At 44.1% G+C, this 16735-nt stretch overlaps 1 protein-coding gene across 1 annotated transcript in view; it reads left to right on the top strand.

Moving 5' to 3' along the window:
* The window catches only part of ryr3 (ryanodine receptor 3), a gene marked incomplete at both ends in the record, with an annotated part of 126164 nt that overhangs the window by 103721 nt on the left and 5708 nt on the right, over nt 1–16735 (top strand). Inside the window, 16 exon segments of the mRNA XM_084440034.1 lie at nt 3–140; nt 246–358; nt 1361–1457; nt 2645–2757; nt 2924–2975; nt 3103–3159; nt 3547–3646; nt 3848–3927; nt 4224–4300; nt 4432–4504; nt 11045–11156; nt 11259–11347; nt 11469–11597; nt 11935–12039; nt 12260–12341; nt 15294–16579. Coding sequence (XP_084296160.1) covers nt 3–140; nt 246–358; nt 1361–1457; nt 2645–2757; nt 2924–2975; nt 3103–3159; nt 3547–3646; nt 3848–3927; nt 4224–4300; nt 4432–4504; nt 11045–11156; nt 11259–11347; nt 11469–11597; nt 11935–12039; nt 12260–12341; nt 15294–16579 — 2703 coding nt within the window.

Below are 16735 nucleotides of genomic sequence, written 5' to 3'. Positions count from 1 at the left end.
AGTCTGAGGACCCCGCAGTGCAGTGGCAGATGAACCTGTACAGGGACGTGGTGGTGAAGAGTGAGGAACCTGCAACAAGCCCAGACTTCACTGTGGACCGAGTCCAGGGCATCTCTGCTGCCGTGTACCACCTGGAGCAGGTAACAACACACAAACACGCACACGCACACACACTCACACACACACACACACACACCTTGAAAGTGAGAGTGACATACATGTCTGATGTGTTGTTTCTCCTTCAGACGGAGCTGCCCCTGAGAAATAAGAAGTGTGTTTATCAAAAACTGCTGTCTAAACAGCGTAAACGTGCGGTGGTCGCCTGCTTCCGCATGGCTCCTCTCTACAACCTGCCCAGGTACTGTACAACCGTACTGTAGGTCTCCTTCTCTCTCTCTCTCGCACAAAACCACATTAAACACCTCTTTATTGAAAGAAACATGTTTTTATAGTCAGTCAGGGTTGGCAAAGGTTTGATTGCTGTTTGATCACTCAATCAAACCAAACGTACAGTAACATATGGTATCAGTTGGTGATGCGGGTGGCATGTTTTTTTTGTTTTTTTATGTCTCACACCAACCTTTCTTCACGTGAGCTCCCTAACCTTCCTCTCCCTCTGTTGTTTCCTGCATAACACTATACTCTTCCTCAGATACAAAAATAATAATTACTTCCTGAACGGCTATCGGTACGTTTGGCTGGAAAGGGCGTTCCAAGCCTCTAGCTTTGACCGCCTGTTCTCCATGCTGACGGTAATGTGAGATCACAGGCCAAATGCTTTACACCCCTCCCCACCCCCCCCCACAACCCCCCCCTCCGCCCATCCTCCCAGGCTATGGACCCACCCAGCTACCAGCCTCCAATGTGCACTGTTCATTCTGATTGGTCAGCCTGAACAAACGACCAATGGTCACCCCTGATTATGCATTCGGATACAGTAGTCATTGTTAGGTCGCAAATATGGTGTGTATAGCTTCATGAGATTGTAAACAACATGGCTTGAACTCACTTGTTCTTGTATTGATGTATTCATGTAAAGACATTGGTTTATAACTGTTCTTCCTTCTATTTGGATTCTGAATATCCAGGTTATTATATTATTCATATTAAGACAGGTTTTCTGTCCCTTCATGGAGTTATCAAAGGTGACCAGTCAGAAGACCCAGTGGGGTCCCATATCGACCAATCACAACCCTGCCTGGAATGCACTTCCTGTTACTCTCCCCTTCTTCTCATCTCTCCTTCCTCTCCCCTCCTGGACACACCAGAAGCCATCCTAACTCTCACTCTCACTCCTTCTCCCTCCCTCCCTTCGCCTCCCCCTCTCCACCCTCCCCCCCCCCCCCCCCTCCTCTCCCAGGCATCGCTCTATTAACCTGTTCATCACTGGCTATCAGAGACTTTGGATAGAGGCACAGGAGTACTTCTTTGAGGAGAAGCTAGTTCAGGACATGGCAGTAAGTACCGGGCTCACCCGGGCCTCCACCCACGCCTTGGCCTCAGCCTTGCCCCCCGTCGCGCCCTGCGTTGGCGTCGTGCTGCCTGCCGTCCTCCCCGGGGGCGAATGCTTCTTGAGCCCCGCGCCTGCCGAGCCGTCTTGGGAGCGCGCCTGCGAGGGGACCGTGGCTCGGCCCCCCTCCGCCTCCTCCGGCGCCCGCGCTAGCTGTGTGAAAGCCTCCAAACGGAGACCCTTCAGGGGCCAGGGTCTGCATGCCAGGCACAGGAGACTCAATGTCAGCCCCATTGCCCACGCCTCTAGAAAGACAGGCTATGGCCCCCCTGCCCCCTCTGTGGTAAGAGGGGCCCCCAGGGGCCCTCCATATCTAGCTGTTTCCATGTCCGAGCTGGGCCAAACCATCGTGGGTGTCGTATCGTCTCTGTCGGTCTGCAGTGTGACGTGACGTGACAGTGACCGTGGCGTCGGTGGCATGCTGGCTTCGTGTGGAGACCATAATTCAACCAGTTAGTCATACTGTACATTCTGTACGTTCTGTCTTATTAGCTATTTGGATTATTATTTCTTTTTTCTAGTTAAATGCTGTTGATCATCCAGAGAGGATTGACAGGAAAGTTCCAGGTTAGCGGTAGAAAGGCATTGCAGGCCCAGAACAGCTGAGGAAAGACTCACTGCAGTAAACAATCTTGATGCATGTTGTGTGTGGCCGGTTGCAGTTACAGTACAGTGACGTTACAGTATAGTAGCGGTTTCTCTGGTTTTGATAGTCCAGGAGCAACGATGTGACACCACTAACCCTCATTCTCTCCACTGTCCACTCCACCGTATTCCATCTGCTGCTTCTGACCCACTATAGCATCATGCATGGGTATCTGACCTGGTGGTCTTCCCATCCAACGCTGAACACCCCCTGTCCTGTCACTTCCATTAAGGAAGGCATCATAACACATCATCCGCATGTTAGCGTCAGTCAAAATGTAAACGGTTGGCTTGGTTTTAGTGTGGTTGTTCTTGTCATTTTGAGCTGATTAAAAACTGGAATTTCAAAAGGGTAATTTCGTTAAAGTGGTGGGCGTAATCACTAATGTAAAAGATAAAGGCGAGCTGCTGACATCGCTCAGTTAGCCGAGCTGGCAGAGACCAGCGACGACGCAGAGCTGACGTCCGAGTCCTGTGGGTCCCCTGTAGAAAACCCCCATGAAGATCGTGGAGGAGGAGGAAGAGGAGGCGGCGGAGGTGCAGCCGGACCCTCTCCATCAGCTCATCCTTCACTTCAGCCACAACGCCCTCACAGAGAGAAGGTTCGGAGACGAGCACGTTCAGATCTGCTTATTAGAAAAACCACGGTTTTCTGTTACTGTAAATGCATGTCCTCTATATTCAAATGTTGATTTAGGTTGTTATTGAACTGATGACCTTACTTTGTTAACTTGGCAATGCTTACAGTATATTCTTTCTTGCCTCCAGTTACTTGGAAGAAGATCCGTTGTACATTGCGTATGCAGACATGATGGCAAAGGTACTGAACTAAGATCGATTGAATCTGTCCAGAAAGTCAAATCAAAAAGTGAAAAAGGGACTATGCCATACGTGAACAAACACAACTGAAGAGTCACACTAGCTGTATCCTTCTATTTCCTCTCCAGAGTTGTGCAGAGGACGAGGAAGAGGAGGAAGAGGAGGGAAAGGAGAAGACATTTGAGGTAGGAGTCTGTCCCTGTCTGGCCGCACTGTGTTTGATGGAATAATATATGTAACCCAAACTCTGATAGTCACCCTGACAGTCATCCTCAGAGAGCTGAGCGGTAACACAGGCCTCCATTCACCCATGTTTGTGACTGATGGCAGACATTTAGAGAAAGTCAATCCATTATTTCAATGGAGTATTTGACTCTGGTCTGACCTTTCCACCGTGTGTGTGTGTGTGTGTGTGTGTGTGTGTGTGTGTGTGTGTGTGTGTGTGTGTGTGTGTGTGTGTGTGTGTGTGTGTGCGCATGTGTGTGCATGTGTGCGCGCGCTTGCACGTGCGTGTGTGTGTGTGTGTGTGTGTGTGTGTGTGTGTGTGTGTGTGTGTGTGTGTCCGCCCACAGGAAAAGGAGATGGAGAAGCAGAAGATTCTGTACCAGCAGGCCAGGCTGCATGCCCGCGGTGCAGCTGAGATGGTGCTGCAGATGATCAGCGCCAGTAAAGGTGATGAGGATGATAATGATGAGGATGAGGATGATGAGGATGATAATGATGACGATGATGATAAGGATGATGATGAGGATGATGATGAGGATGATGATGATGATGATGATGCAATGATCTTCATCTAACAGAACTGCCACAATTGTACCTGAACATACTATTGTTATTGATGTTACTAATGGTATGCTGGCTTGTTTCCAGGGCGACTGGGTCCCATGGTGACCTGCACCCTCAAGCTGGGCATCTCCATCCTTAATGGAGGCAACGTGCTAGTCCAGCAGGTCACACACACACATACACACACACGTACACACATCTAGATATACACACTCTCACAATAGATGTTAAAAACCACATGCTTTGTTATATTGTCCTTAGTTAAAATAATTAAAACAACAGGTGTTATATTGTACTTAATTAAACTAATATAGCACTTGTTGTTTTTAACAAATCTGTTCTAAGAGCGCACTTCAAAATCATCACAGTACCAGTCTCACTACAATATGAAAACAGGGGTGTTGATCCGATCAGAGGTCAATCTGTTCACACTTTCTATCTATCTCATTTTCAATCACAGAAAATGTTGAACTACCTGAAAGACAAAAGAGATGCTGGGTTTTTCAAGAGCTTATCAGGACTCATGCAGTCATGCAGGTACCGACAAACGAACAACACAACTCCGATGATAACCCACTGCAGTGTTTGACGTACCCTGATTGACATTGCCCCCCCGTACTTGACTCCTGTTTGCCCCCCCCCGTACTTGACTCCCGTTTGTTCCCTAGTGTCCTGGATTTGAATGCATTTGAGAGACAAAACAAAGCAGAAGGTCTTGGGATGGTGACAGAGGAGGGAACATGTAAGTGGAAAGAGATGTTCTGATACAATGCTTTTATCCTGCTTTTGTTTCACTCCACTCCAAAGGTAAAGCCAGGTTCATATACAACAGACAAAAGCAGTTTTAAAACAAAATGTGACTGTTTCTCATGACTGCCAGTTTGGAAAGTTGGAAAGTTCTACAAATGTTGTTGTCAAGTTTCAACATGTAAAATATTGTGGCACTAGTGACAACGAGACAGACATTCTAAAACTAGTGTCCCATCGCAGCTGTTGTACGTCGCCCATCTTAAAAGTGTTTAAATACTTTTTGATACGTACTTTTAGATAGTTCTGGTGAAATAACTACCTGTGCCGGGTTCCTTCCTTTCTCTAGTGTTGTAACTGCTGGCTGCTTTACTGACGATGACTGGGATCAGAATCAGAATCAGAATTAGTTTTATTGCCATGCAGTTTTACAACATACTAGGAATTTGCTTTCGGCCGTGGTGCATATCATGGAGACAATATTGGACAGGGTGTTGGACAGGGTGTATATACAGTGAGTGAGCAGAGTGTAATGTGTATGTGAGTGTGTGTGTATGTGTACTGTATGTCTGTGTGTAATGTATATGTGAGTGTGTGTATGTGTATGTCTGTGTGTAATGTGTATGTGAGTGTGTGTGTGTGTATGTCTGTGTGCGGCATGATATGTGAGTGTGGTGTGTCCTATTCAGTACAGTCAGTTCACTTGTAGCTCAGACAAATGTAGCTATTGTAAGTCACTTTGGATATGCTACTGTAAATGACAAAAATTTAAATGTAACTCTTGAAAATCCTTCCAGAGAGCAAAATCAATCAATGCTTGACCTGAACCATCCCTCTTACAACCAGCTAGCTAATATCCTGAAACATGACTCGCCATTTCTCTGCATTGTCTATCTTTCCATCTCTGTTCCAGTAGTTCCGTGTTGGTACACGCCAAGCTGTTGGTACATGTTGGTGTCAAACGATCTTTTGAATGGCCCTATTAAAAAAAAACAACCATGAAATTACATTCCATCTGAAATGTGATTTTGATGTTTGTTCTTATTGCTTGCGCTACAGTCCAAGAGTCAGACGTCCATGTGGTGTCAATATTAACATCTTGTTGCGGTTATCATGGCTGCTAGGCCTTATGGGAACAAGAATCAATGTGACCAGTCAGAAGATCCAGAGGGTCCCACATCGACCAATCACAACCCTGCCTGGAATGCACTTCCTGTTACTTTCCCCTTGCAAATGTCAATTTTAAAGTGGTAGGCATGAAAGATACGGCGAGGCATTTGTTCAACATGTCTCCTTTGTTTTTCAAGAAATCGCAATGCCGGTTTTCAAGCACACACACACACACACACACACACACACACACACACACACAGTTCAACACACGTCACATCTTATGATGCACTTTCAGTTATGTTTTTTTATTATCTTCTGTATCTATGATTAAAATGCAAAATCTAAATCTACCCTTACCCATACATATCCTTCACCTGCCTAATCGTATTTAGATAATCAAAACATCATGTGCTCTGAGCAGTATTACTGACTAAGGTTCCACCAAAGAAGGTGCGCCAAAAATCCCATATCCATTCTTTAAAACCTCCCTTTTTAACTGCATGCCCTTGTCTCTCACTCATAGCTGACATCTAAACATTTCTATCTTCTTCTTCTTCTTCCTATTTATATTCAATGTCTTCTCTTCTGCTTATGTCTGCTTTTTGTGTTTGTCTGTCTCCTCCCTTCATTTAAAAAAATCATCGATGGCAGCCAGCGAGCGGGGTAAATAGCCAATCTAGATCCTGATCATACTGCCATGCTCCCAACCGGACTGTCTCCGCCATATGTAGTCCTTCCCTGCTTCACTGACCCACCCGCCATGAGCCCCCATGCATTAACCCCAGGGCTCTTTCTGCAGGGAGACAAGCATGCCGGCTGGTACCGTGTAAACTTACGCTTTCGAGGTGCACCGCTTGTTATTTGTGTGGTACTAGAGTATAGTTCCTGTTTCTTTTTCCTTTTTGTTAACCATACTAACATTAATCATACTACTGGTACCTAAAAACATGAAGCCAATCAACACTCACCTCCTGAGGTTTAACCAAAGGGTTTATGGACTCCTCCACAGCTTATACTTTGACCTGCTTTAGGCTTTGGGCTTATTTCAAACAGCTGGTTTCATACAATTAACTTTCACATGGATTGTATTGTTCCACCAATGGACAACAGTGCTTACCGTGTTGGTGGAAGAACTGTTGGTTGGCATATCTTGGAAAAAAGTGTTAGGTACCATCTTGAATAAGACTCTATGATACAGTACATGTGAAAGTTACCAGGCTAACCCCAGCTAACTGAAATGTCCTGGTGTTTCACAGTATTCATTTGATAGTTCTGGAGTGTTCAACGCCCGCATAGGTATCTGCGCTAGCTGTGGCCCCTGCCTGTCTCAGAGTGAGCGCTGCTGAGGGGCCTTTCATATGTTATTACAGATGTTTATCATGTCAATTGTTGCCAGCCTCATGGTGGCGATAAGTGACTATGAAATTATTATTTCATATTTTATTTGTTTTAAGCCTTGCACATGAACTGCCAGGAGGCATCAAGAGGCAGCAGAACACAAGACTGACAACCTGGTGTGGAACTGGTATTAAACCTGAACTGTTAACAACTACATGCAGACTGCAGAAAATGTCTCCACTGATGAGGGAAATCTGATAATTATTTTGACCTGTAAGCCTGTAGTCTATAGAGAAACAATTGTTGCAGACAACACCACTTGATGGTTTATAATTATTCACGAACAAGCCTTGTTTCATTGTGATGAACAACACAGACACATTTACAATGGACTAGATTTGAAATGTCCACAACACAGTTTGTTAGCCTACAATTAAAGGATAGGTTTACTCTTTTGGACTTTAAGACCTATTCTGGGTCGGTCTTATTTGAACCTGACACATCAAGACTATAATTCCCCTGATCTCTGTATTGTTCTGTAGACGCACACTTCCACGCACTCGGCTACAATGGAAGTCAACGGGGCCAGTAAAATGTTTGAAAAAGTACAATAAATGTGCTTTTCCAGGCCACCATTGTAAATAAGAATTTGTTCTTGATGGATAGGACCGGTATTTAGAATTATAAGTCATGTTATAAGGTTATTTATGATCATATACAATGGCCCATATTAAAGTTTCGTCAAACTCTCGAGACCTGTCGCCGCTAACACACACAATGGATCAATAGGTGCATATAGAAAAACGCTTAAAAACACCATACACTAGTTTTCAAAGACGGGAAACTCAGAGTGGTTACTGGTGTCCGTTGATGCTCTGACAAAAAAATCGTCACAAAGTATGCTTCCTATTGGGTTATCATATTATATCCATTGACTTCAAAGCTGGAGATGTTTAGATTCATTGGCGTCCCATATTTGTTTTGATCACCAAACACTTCTATTTAACACTATCAATGAAATACCAGCTGCAAAGCAGTCCTGGCCTTTCTCGACTAGTTGTTGTGTTAGACCTGTGACCTGGAAGCAGCTCTCTGGGTTTGTGGCAGCTACTAGCAATCAAATTGGAAAAATATGAATACCTTGCATGCTGATAGGCTAACATCAAGGATATCAAGAGATACCTCCAGTATACAGTATATAAGTGCAGTGCCTTTACCATTTACCTTGAGTCTGTTTTTCTCAAGCTCTCTTTAAACTACTGGTGAGGTCATTAAGCCAGGGGAGGGGGATATGTTTCGCTTGTTTAATCTTGATAAGGGGTGATGTCATCAAGGATAGTGTGATATGTTCTATTAAAATGATCTAGTAGACCACTGAGAGAGAGACCTTTCTGATTAAGGTCATTACTGGCAGAAGCGGCTAAGATTTTGTTTTGCTAAAACTGCTCACTGATTTGTAATTAAAAGGCTGAGAGTGGATATAGGTACAGTACTGTAGATACAGTAGTAGCTTATCAGCAGAAAGCGGGAGCAAGGGAGGGAAAATTACTGGCTTGTGATCAGAGACATCAAAATCTATAAATAATACAAAATATACAATATTATTACTGCATAAGACAGCACAAGGTCAAGAGCTAGCCCCTTATTATATTTATATTAGTTGGATTTTTAACAGATTGTTCCTGATTGAAATACTCAAAGAGTAAAAATCTGCAGTAAAACAAGACATGGGAGTGGCAATAAACATGTATATTAAAATCACCAAGGATAGGAACTCTTATCAAATTTGGCCAAAATAAATAAAGAAGCTCAGAAAATTCTTAAATAAAACCAGTGTTAGCCTTAGCGCCATGTAGACTAAAACACACAGTATCGGGATGCAGGGCATTTAAAAGAAAACCCAGAGACTCAAAAAATTACAAGTATTAAGAGTGACAGGGGAACATTTATAGTTGTTATTAAAAATGCCAGCTACCGCACCTCCAGAACCAGGCAGCCTGGGTTGATTAAAACAGGAGTCGTTTGGGGGACATGCCTCAGTTAGAGGGGCAGAGTATCCAGGGCTTAACCAGGACTCAGTGATGAATAAGAAATCAATATTGTTAGTCATAATACAATCTTGGCATAAAAAATAATTTTGCAAAACGTACGTTTGCAAGGGATCTCACATTAAATAGACTGAACACAGCAGGGATGTTGGAGAAGGATTCAGCAATACATACAGTTGAATGGTGTAATTGACGTTGAGTTGACAATATTTCTGACTTTGTTGGTGGAGTGGGTGGAATGGAAACTAAAGTTTGCTCTTATTGTAGAATTAGCAGAGCATCTGGGTCTATAGGATGCATGGTTTAAAGTGACCCTAATCTAAAGTAGTGTTGGTGGAGGTGTGTTCAGCAGGACGAGGTGAGATGCTCATCATTACAGGAGTGGCTTCTAGCCTGGGGTCGTGCTATGGTATCAGACAGAGCCGAAAGCAAAATACTGGATGTAATTTTGAGCAGCTTGTTTGATACCCCCCGTGTTGGGGTGCAGGCCAGCTGATTTGTAAAGGCCATGTCTGGTCCAAACAGTGGCTAATAAAGGTCAGAGTTGCTAATCCAGTAATGCCCAGCAGCAGTGCAGAAGGCTCGTATCCATTCAGATGGCTGAAACCCTCAGGGCTGCCCAGGCTCTGGGTTGGGGAACTTTACTACCCGGGAGCAGTAGTAGACGCCTGGGAGTTGGGCAGATGGGGTGAGGTTGACGGGATCGGTCTGCCTAAGGGTGGGGGGGGGGCGCTACTGTCCTATCAATCAATCATTCACAAACTCACTGTCACTTGCTGGATTATGATGCTGAAGAATATTATATGCTTTACTTTCCACCAAAATGTGTACTCTGCAAAAAGAACCATGCAACGCACGCTGAATATGTGGATCCTGCACGTAATCAGATGTGGGCCCTGCATGGCATCTATGTTCCCCATGCATGGAATCTGGTTTTGCTAATATTTTTGGGATACTGCCTGGTTTTCTTACAAATGACTTTCCTTGTGCAGGGTCCCTGCGACCCTCATATCAGCAAATGCACTATATTGGTATAAATTATTTGCATTTTAACTGATGCTTTTATCCACACTGACACATGTAGAAACAACAGATGTAGTAAATGCAAGCCTAATTTATTGCAAAATCATTAGATGGGCTTTAATACATTTATTATCACATTTTACTGCGGAAAATATAGTATTTATCCAAAGCAATACTTACTTACTTAATCCTCTTTGGCTGCAACTATCTGCTTCCATCTGTAAAAGTAATACATGATATGAACTGGTGTCCCTGGGCCAATCTGGAACTAGAAACCCTTAACGCTTTAGCCCGACACTCTAACCACTCCAACTGTCTACCACCACTGTCTTCTTGCCTTCCGCTTATCAATTGTTTGGCCTTCAATGGTCACGTCATGTTTGGCATTCAATAGACACATCTTTTTTGATGGATAGATACGTAGATTGATAGATAGATATGTATCGATACTGTAGATACATAGATAGTACTTTATTTTATTGTTGTTCACTAAATGTAGGCTAACAAACTGTGTTGTTGACATATTTGTAATTGAGGCCATTGTAAATTCAAGTGTTTATAAACACAATGAGGGGGCTTGTTCAGGAAAAAAACAACAAGGCTTGTTCGGGTATAATTATATACAGTGTAGATCACCAAGCCATTACGGTGTTGTCTACACTCTACAACACTAAAAACAATTGTAAAATATTTTTTCTATAGACCCTAGGCCTATGGGTCAAAATAATGATCCCTCATAAACGGAGACATGTTCTGCATTCTACTTGTAGTTGTAATCCCACTAGGTGGCCAGTCTTGCGTTCCCTGCACCGAGAACTCCGCATGAACAGCTGGGGGAGATGTTTAGTGTGCTGCGTCCTCATGAGGTTGCGCGTGGTGCTGCGTTTACTGCCGCCTTGTGGCAGTGAGGGGCGCACAATTTTATATGATAAGCATCTGTACATGTTTACTACATGTTATTAATGACATATTACATGACCCTGCTTTGTGCTGTATAAACCTGATGTGAGAGCAGTCTTCACATGCATCCCCTGTTTCCCAAGGTTCCAAAGTGCTACAGAATGATGAGTTCACAAAGGATCTCTTCCGGTTTTTGCAACTTCTGTGTGAGGGCCACAACAGCGGTAAGACCATAAAATGACGCTAAGTTGTACTGCTTGAACGTAGCTTACTTGACGGTGACCAGGTCAAAATGCAGCCCTCTGCCTTGAATCTTCTTCCTCTAGATTTCCAGGACTTCTTGAGAACACAGACAGGAAATACAACCACAGTAAACATCATAATCAGTACTGTGGACTACCTCCTACGCCTTCAGGTGAGACCCACGCACCATCACACACACAAACACACACGCACACACACACGTACAAAGTGAAACTGAGTGGATCATACTGTGTGTGATGAAACCTGCATACTAATGTGAGCCTCCTCTCCAGGAATCCATCAGTGATTTCTACTGGTATTACTCTGGGAAAGATATCATGGATGACCCGGGACAAATCAACTTCTCCAAAGCCCTAGCTGTGGCCAAGCAGATCTTCAACTCCTTGACTGAGTACATCCAGGTAAGGCCAGAGCCCTCTGCTCCGTGTGGACAGCAAATTACATATTAACCCACCTACAGACAGACTGGGATTATGGGGGATGATGCCACAGTACCAATTTTCCCTTGGGGATGATGGAGTTCTCTCTCGCGGAATATATAACATTTTCTATTGCTTATAATGTACTTATACACATCAAAACACGATAGACATCCTTTGTCCTCTCATCTCCTCCCTCTCTCTCTCCCCCCCATCCTTCTTCCCTCCCACCTCCATCCCTCCCTCTCTCTCCCCCCCCATCCTTCTTCCCTCCCACCTCCATCCCTCCCTCTCTCCCTCTCTCTGTCTCTCTGTCCAGGGTCCATGTATAGGGAATCAGCAGAGTCTGGCCCACAGCAGACTGTGGGATGCAGTGGTGGGCTTCCTGCATGTGTTTGCCAACATGCAGATGAAGCTGTCTCAGGTAAATCACTGTCCCTACATGTCGCCCTTCTTCCTTCTTACGTACTAAGGTATCCGCTTTGACACATGACTCATAATTATGACTTAATAATTACAATGTCTATGTGAGAACGTGTGTGTGAAGGACAATGCAAGTGTTTGAAATTGAGGAGTGAAATGAAGTTGTGATGAAGCTGTGCCCTGAGAGACGAAGGTGTACATGTGACCGGTGGTTGTTGCAGGACTCCAGTCAGATCGAGCTGCTGAAGGAGCTGATGGATCTGCAAAAGGACATGATCGTCATGATGCTCTCTCTGCTAGAAGGTGAGAGGTCTGACCCACTCTGAACCAACTGTTCCAGAGTCCAGGTTAAAGGAGTTATAAGGTTACTTACAGTCATATACAACAGTCCATATAAATGTTTTGACAGACGTTGCACTCTTGAGCTTTTACTGCTCGGCAGTGGCGACTCCTGACAAATCTAACAGGAGGGGCAATTGTTGTGAATCGATGATGATTAAGGTGATCTGTTCATTGGGTAAATTAACCTAAATCAGCTACAGTAGCTTGACATTGTCACATTGCATTGAAGACATTGAACACAACGCATTATTTTTTCTGGTCATCTCATGTAGCAATACCACTAGTAACCAGATGGCAATATAAGACATAGATTGTTCCTTAGGGCCTGTGCAGACTGCACAATGTTTTTGGTTTTTCACGATGGTCACCATGTGAGATTAGACGATCACAGTTGCACAAATTCTTGCCGTGTCGTGGCTGGGACACTGGCGACACTCATCGTACGCTGTCTTTCATGACCATGCGCGTCATTTCACAAGTTCAGGTAGTCTGGTCAAGAAATTTTCAGTCATTGAAGAAGCACTGTATTCAAGCTTTTACTCAAAATTATGGTGGCGGGGTGTTGAGCCAAATAATTCCGACTCCCCTTCACTATCTTTGAGTTATCTTTTGACTGTCGAAACCATGATAGCATGTAGCTGTGCTCAGAGTCAAAGAAGAAAAATAAAATAAAGGAAAAAAGATTGTGGATCGTTCCTGGGGGTCACGAAGAGGACAGTATGGGATGCCTGTCCTTCAAGAAGAACTTGAGGTAATGGATGTGTTAACATGTAAAAAAAAAAAATACAGTCATCCTATTGGTTAAAGTCAAGCTACGTTGTAGGCATGGTCGCAGGAGATGTCAGACTAGGCAGGAAATTACAAACAATTCTGACATGCTAGACTTTTCATCAGGGTGTCGTAGGGTGTCCCGGACGCCAAATCGCTGATCTTCGGTCATGTCACACTACGCTGTTCTTCGTCGTTCCCGACGTTCAAAATCGGCCCGACGCTGGACACTTTGTCTGAGACAAAAAATCGGCCCAAAATCGGCTTGAATTTGTGTAGTCTGCACAGGCCCTTCCTTGGGTTACATAGCCTACTGTAGGCTACAGCTACAGGTACGTCCTGGAGTTCATTGTCAGTCTTGAATAGTCTTTGGCTCTACAATGAATAAATATGAGTGACAAATGAATTAACTTTCCTCAATGATCAACAGATGGGTTGCCATTCATCAGTTTACCCTCAAAGAAGCCTTTGGATGTAAAGGCAACTACTTCAGCATTAATGGAGAAAAAAAATGGACTCTCACAATCATCTGATTCAGTTATCACATAGGCCTACATTTAATTTAGGTGCAGCAAATCCAGAATAAAGAGCAGTGGCTGGTACCAGGGCTGATAATGTGCAATGGATAAAACTATGTATTTAGGACTTAATACATTTAAATCTAAAAGTGGGAGTATTTGTTGTGTAGGCTACTTTTATCCATTACTTGTATTGACAACAAAGCTGGAGATGTTTAGATTCATTGGCGTCCCATATTTGTTTTGATCACCAAACATTTGATTTGACATAGTAACTGCTCCCTACCTAGTCTACTGCTACTGGCCACACTGACAGTGATTAAAAAAAAATGCTTACCCACATAATTTAAGTATTTAATCAAAATACTATCAACTGAAGCAAGTGTGACTGTGCCCCTTTAATGAGTGAATCAAGTTTGAGTTGCTCTAAACGCTAGCTATGTTAAATGTGACTCTGTCTTAAATGTGACGCGGTGTTATTGTATGCTCTAAACACGTTAGTGCAAGCTCCTCCGTAACCCATAGAGATTGCATTACAGGGCCTACAGTTCGAAACAAAAACAAGATTGTACATGTAAGTCTGTCAGAACAAGCTGGACGATTTTCAACCAGACTGAAATCATCCAAAAGGGGCAGTACTCCACAGACTTGGAGTGGACTATGATATTCAGAAGCAGGACAAACTGTCTAGAATTCAGCTAGCGTAACTCTGTGGTAGAATGGGAAGGAAGAAAATCCCCCCTCTCTTTCCCCTAGGGCGCTGTGCCGTCCAATCACCCTAATGAACCAGCCATCATGGTGCTCAGCGTTAGAGATATTACTGCTAGAAACCCATCAGATAACCATATAATGGATCTCTATGGACATACATATGCCCATAGAAATCTATTGTGCACTTAGCTGTGATATATAGTATGAGAGCAATGAGCACTAATAGCTCAAGAGTGCAAAGTCTGTCAACATTTTTGTATGGACTGTTGTATATGATTGTAAATAACCTTATAACAGGGCTGATGATGCTGTAAATACCAAACTACTCCTCTAAAATCTAAAGGCAATTGAGCTTCTTTTTTTTCTTTTTTTTTAATTCCCGTGAGAGCTGCTAGGCTCTGTAACAGTCTGCCAGAAGATACAGTATTAGACTATATTCATTCTTTATCCTCATTTAAATCTCTTCTGAAAACAATTTTTATAGACTTCTATTTAATTAGTGTCACCATTTTTCCTGCATAGTATTTGTTTTATTTATTCATTTAGTTCCTTTTGTATTTGTATTTTACTTGTACTTAATTAACCTACAGTACAGTTGTCATTGTGTAATTTGGTCTAAATTGTATATCTTGTATACTTGTTGTTTTTATTATGCAAGCACTTTGTACTTAATCGTTGGAAAGGTGCTATATACATATAAAATAATAATAATAATAATAATAATATTACATTACTATTATTATTGTTATTATTATTGTTGTTATTGTTATTATCATTATTTTTAGTATTACTATTATTAATGGCAAACAGAATTGCACATGGTGAAAGACCATGTTAACAATAGTAATGTGATTTTAATCAATCAAAATGCTTGCTAGTAGATTTGACACCAGTTTTCAATGTTTTCCTCTAATAGGTAACGTGGTGAACGGGACTATAGGAAAGCAGATGGTGGACACCTTGATGGAGTCCTCCAGCAACGTGGAAATGATCCTCAAGTTCTTTGACATGTTCCTCAAGCTGAAGGATCTGACCACCTCCGACAGCTTCAAGGAGTATGACCCGGACCACAAGGGTGTCATCTCCAAGAAGGAGTTCCAGAAGTCCATGGAGAACCAGAAGCAGTACCACCAGTCCGAGATCGAGTTCCTTTTGTCCTGCGCCGAAGCCGACGAGAATGACATGTTCAACTACGAGGAGTTTGTGGAGCGCTTCCATGAGCCGGCCAAGGATATCGGCTTCAACGTGGCCGTGCTTCTGACCAACCTGTCGGAGCACATGCCTCACGACACCCGGCTCTCCAACTTCCTGGATCTGGCTGAGAGCGTTCTGAGCTACTTTGAGCCCTATCTGGGCCGCATCGAGATCATTGGCAGCGGCAAGCGCATCGAGAGGGTCTACTTCGAGATCAGCGAGTCCAGCAGGACGCAGTGGGAGAAGCCGCAGGTCAAGGAGTCCAAGAGGCAGTTCATCTTCGACGTGGTCAACGAGGGCGGCGAGAGCGAAAAGATGGAGATGTTCGTCAACTTCTGCGAGGACACAATCTTTGAGATGCAGCTGGCTTCTCAGATCTCTGAGCCGGATGTGGCGGAGCGCCCCGAAGAGGAAGAGGAGGAGTCTCACAGCCTCCTGGAGGACCTGGTCAACGAGGAGGAGGAGAGCGCCTTGGAGTCCTCCTCGGCCTTCACCGCGGCATGCTGCTCCGTCAAGAAGAAAATCTCCAGCTTCCGCCAGATGCTGACCTTAAAAAACATGAAGAAGCAGCTGGGTAAGTGCAAGAAGCTGAGCATCAAGGAGATGATCGTAGGCTTGTTCTCCTTCTTCTGGGCACTCTTTACCGGCTTCTTCAAGGGCGTCTACGGCCTGATCTTCGGCTTCTTCCACCTCATCTGGTCCTCCATGTTCGGCGGGGGCCTCGTCGAGGGGGCCAAGAACATGAAAGTGACGGACATCCTGGGGAACATGCCCGATCCTACGCAGTTCCGCATCCACGCGGACGTGCTGGAGGGGGAGAAGGTGGAGGCCGGCGATTCATCCGGCGGTTTGGACATGGCCATGGCAGTGCCGGCGGACAAGAGTGAGACGGACTTGATCATGGACATGATGAATCCACTGCACAAGAAGGAAGGAGGGAAGCACGCCCAAGGCCTGGGAGACGTATCTGAGCTGGGCGGGGAGGCCGCCGCAATGGAGCAGAAGAAGGTCAGTGTTATTCACCCAGTTGCCAGATTAAGCCTAATCCGGAATTAAGAATATATTTACACAGGGAATCTCCACTGATATTTTTTTTTTTTGTGTCTAAGACTAGCTCATTGGCTAAGAAAGCTCATTTAGGCAATTTAGTAGACTTGAGATTCT

This window comes from Borostomias antarcticus, assembly GCF_949987555.1.
Source record: "Borostomias antarcticus genome assembly, chromosome: 6".
Classification (NCBI taxonomy): Eukaryota; Metazoa; Chordata; class Actinopteri; order Stomiiformes; family Stomiidae; genus Borostomias; species Borostomias antarcticus.
This window is presented reverse-complemented; position numbering and strand designations above follow the sequence as displayed.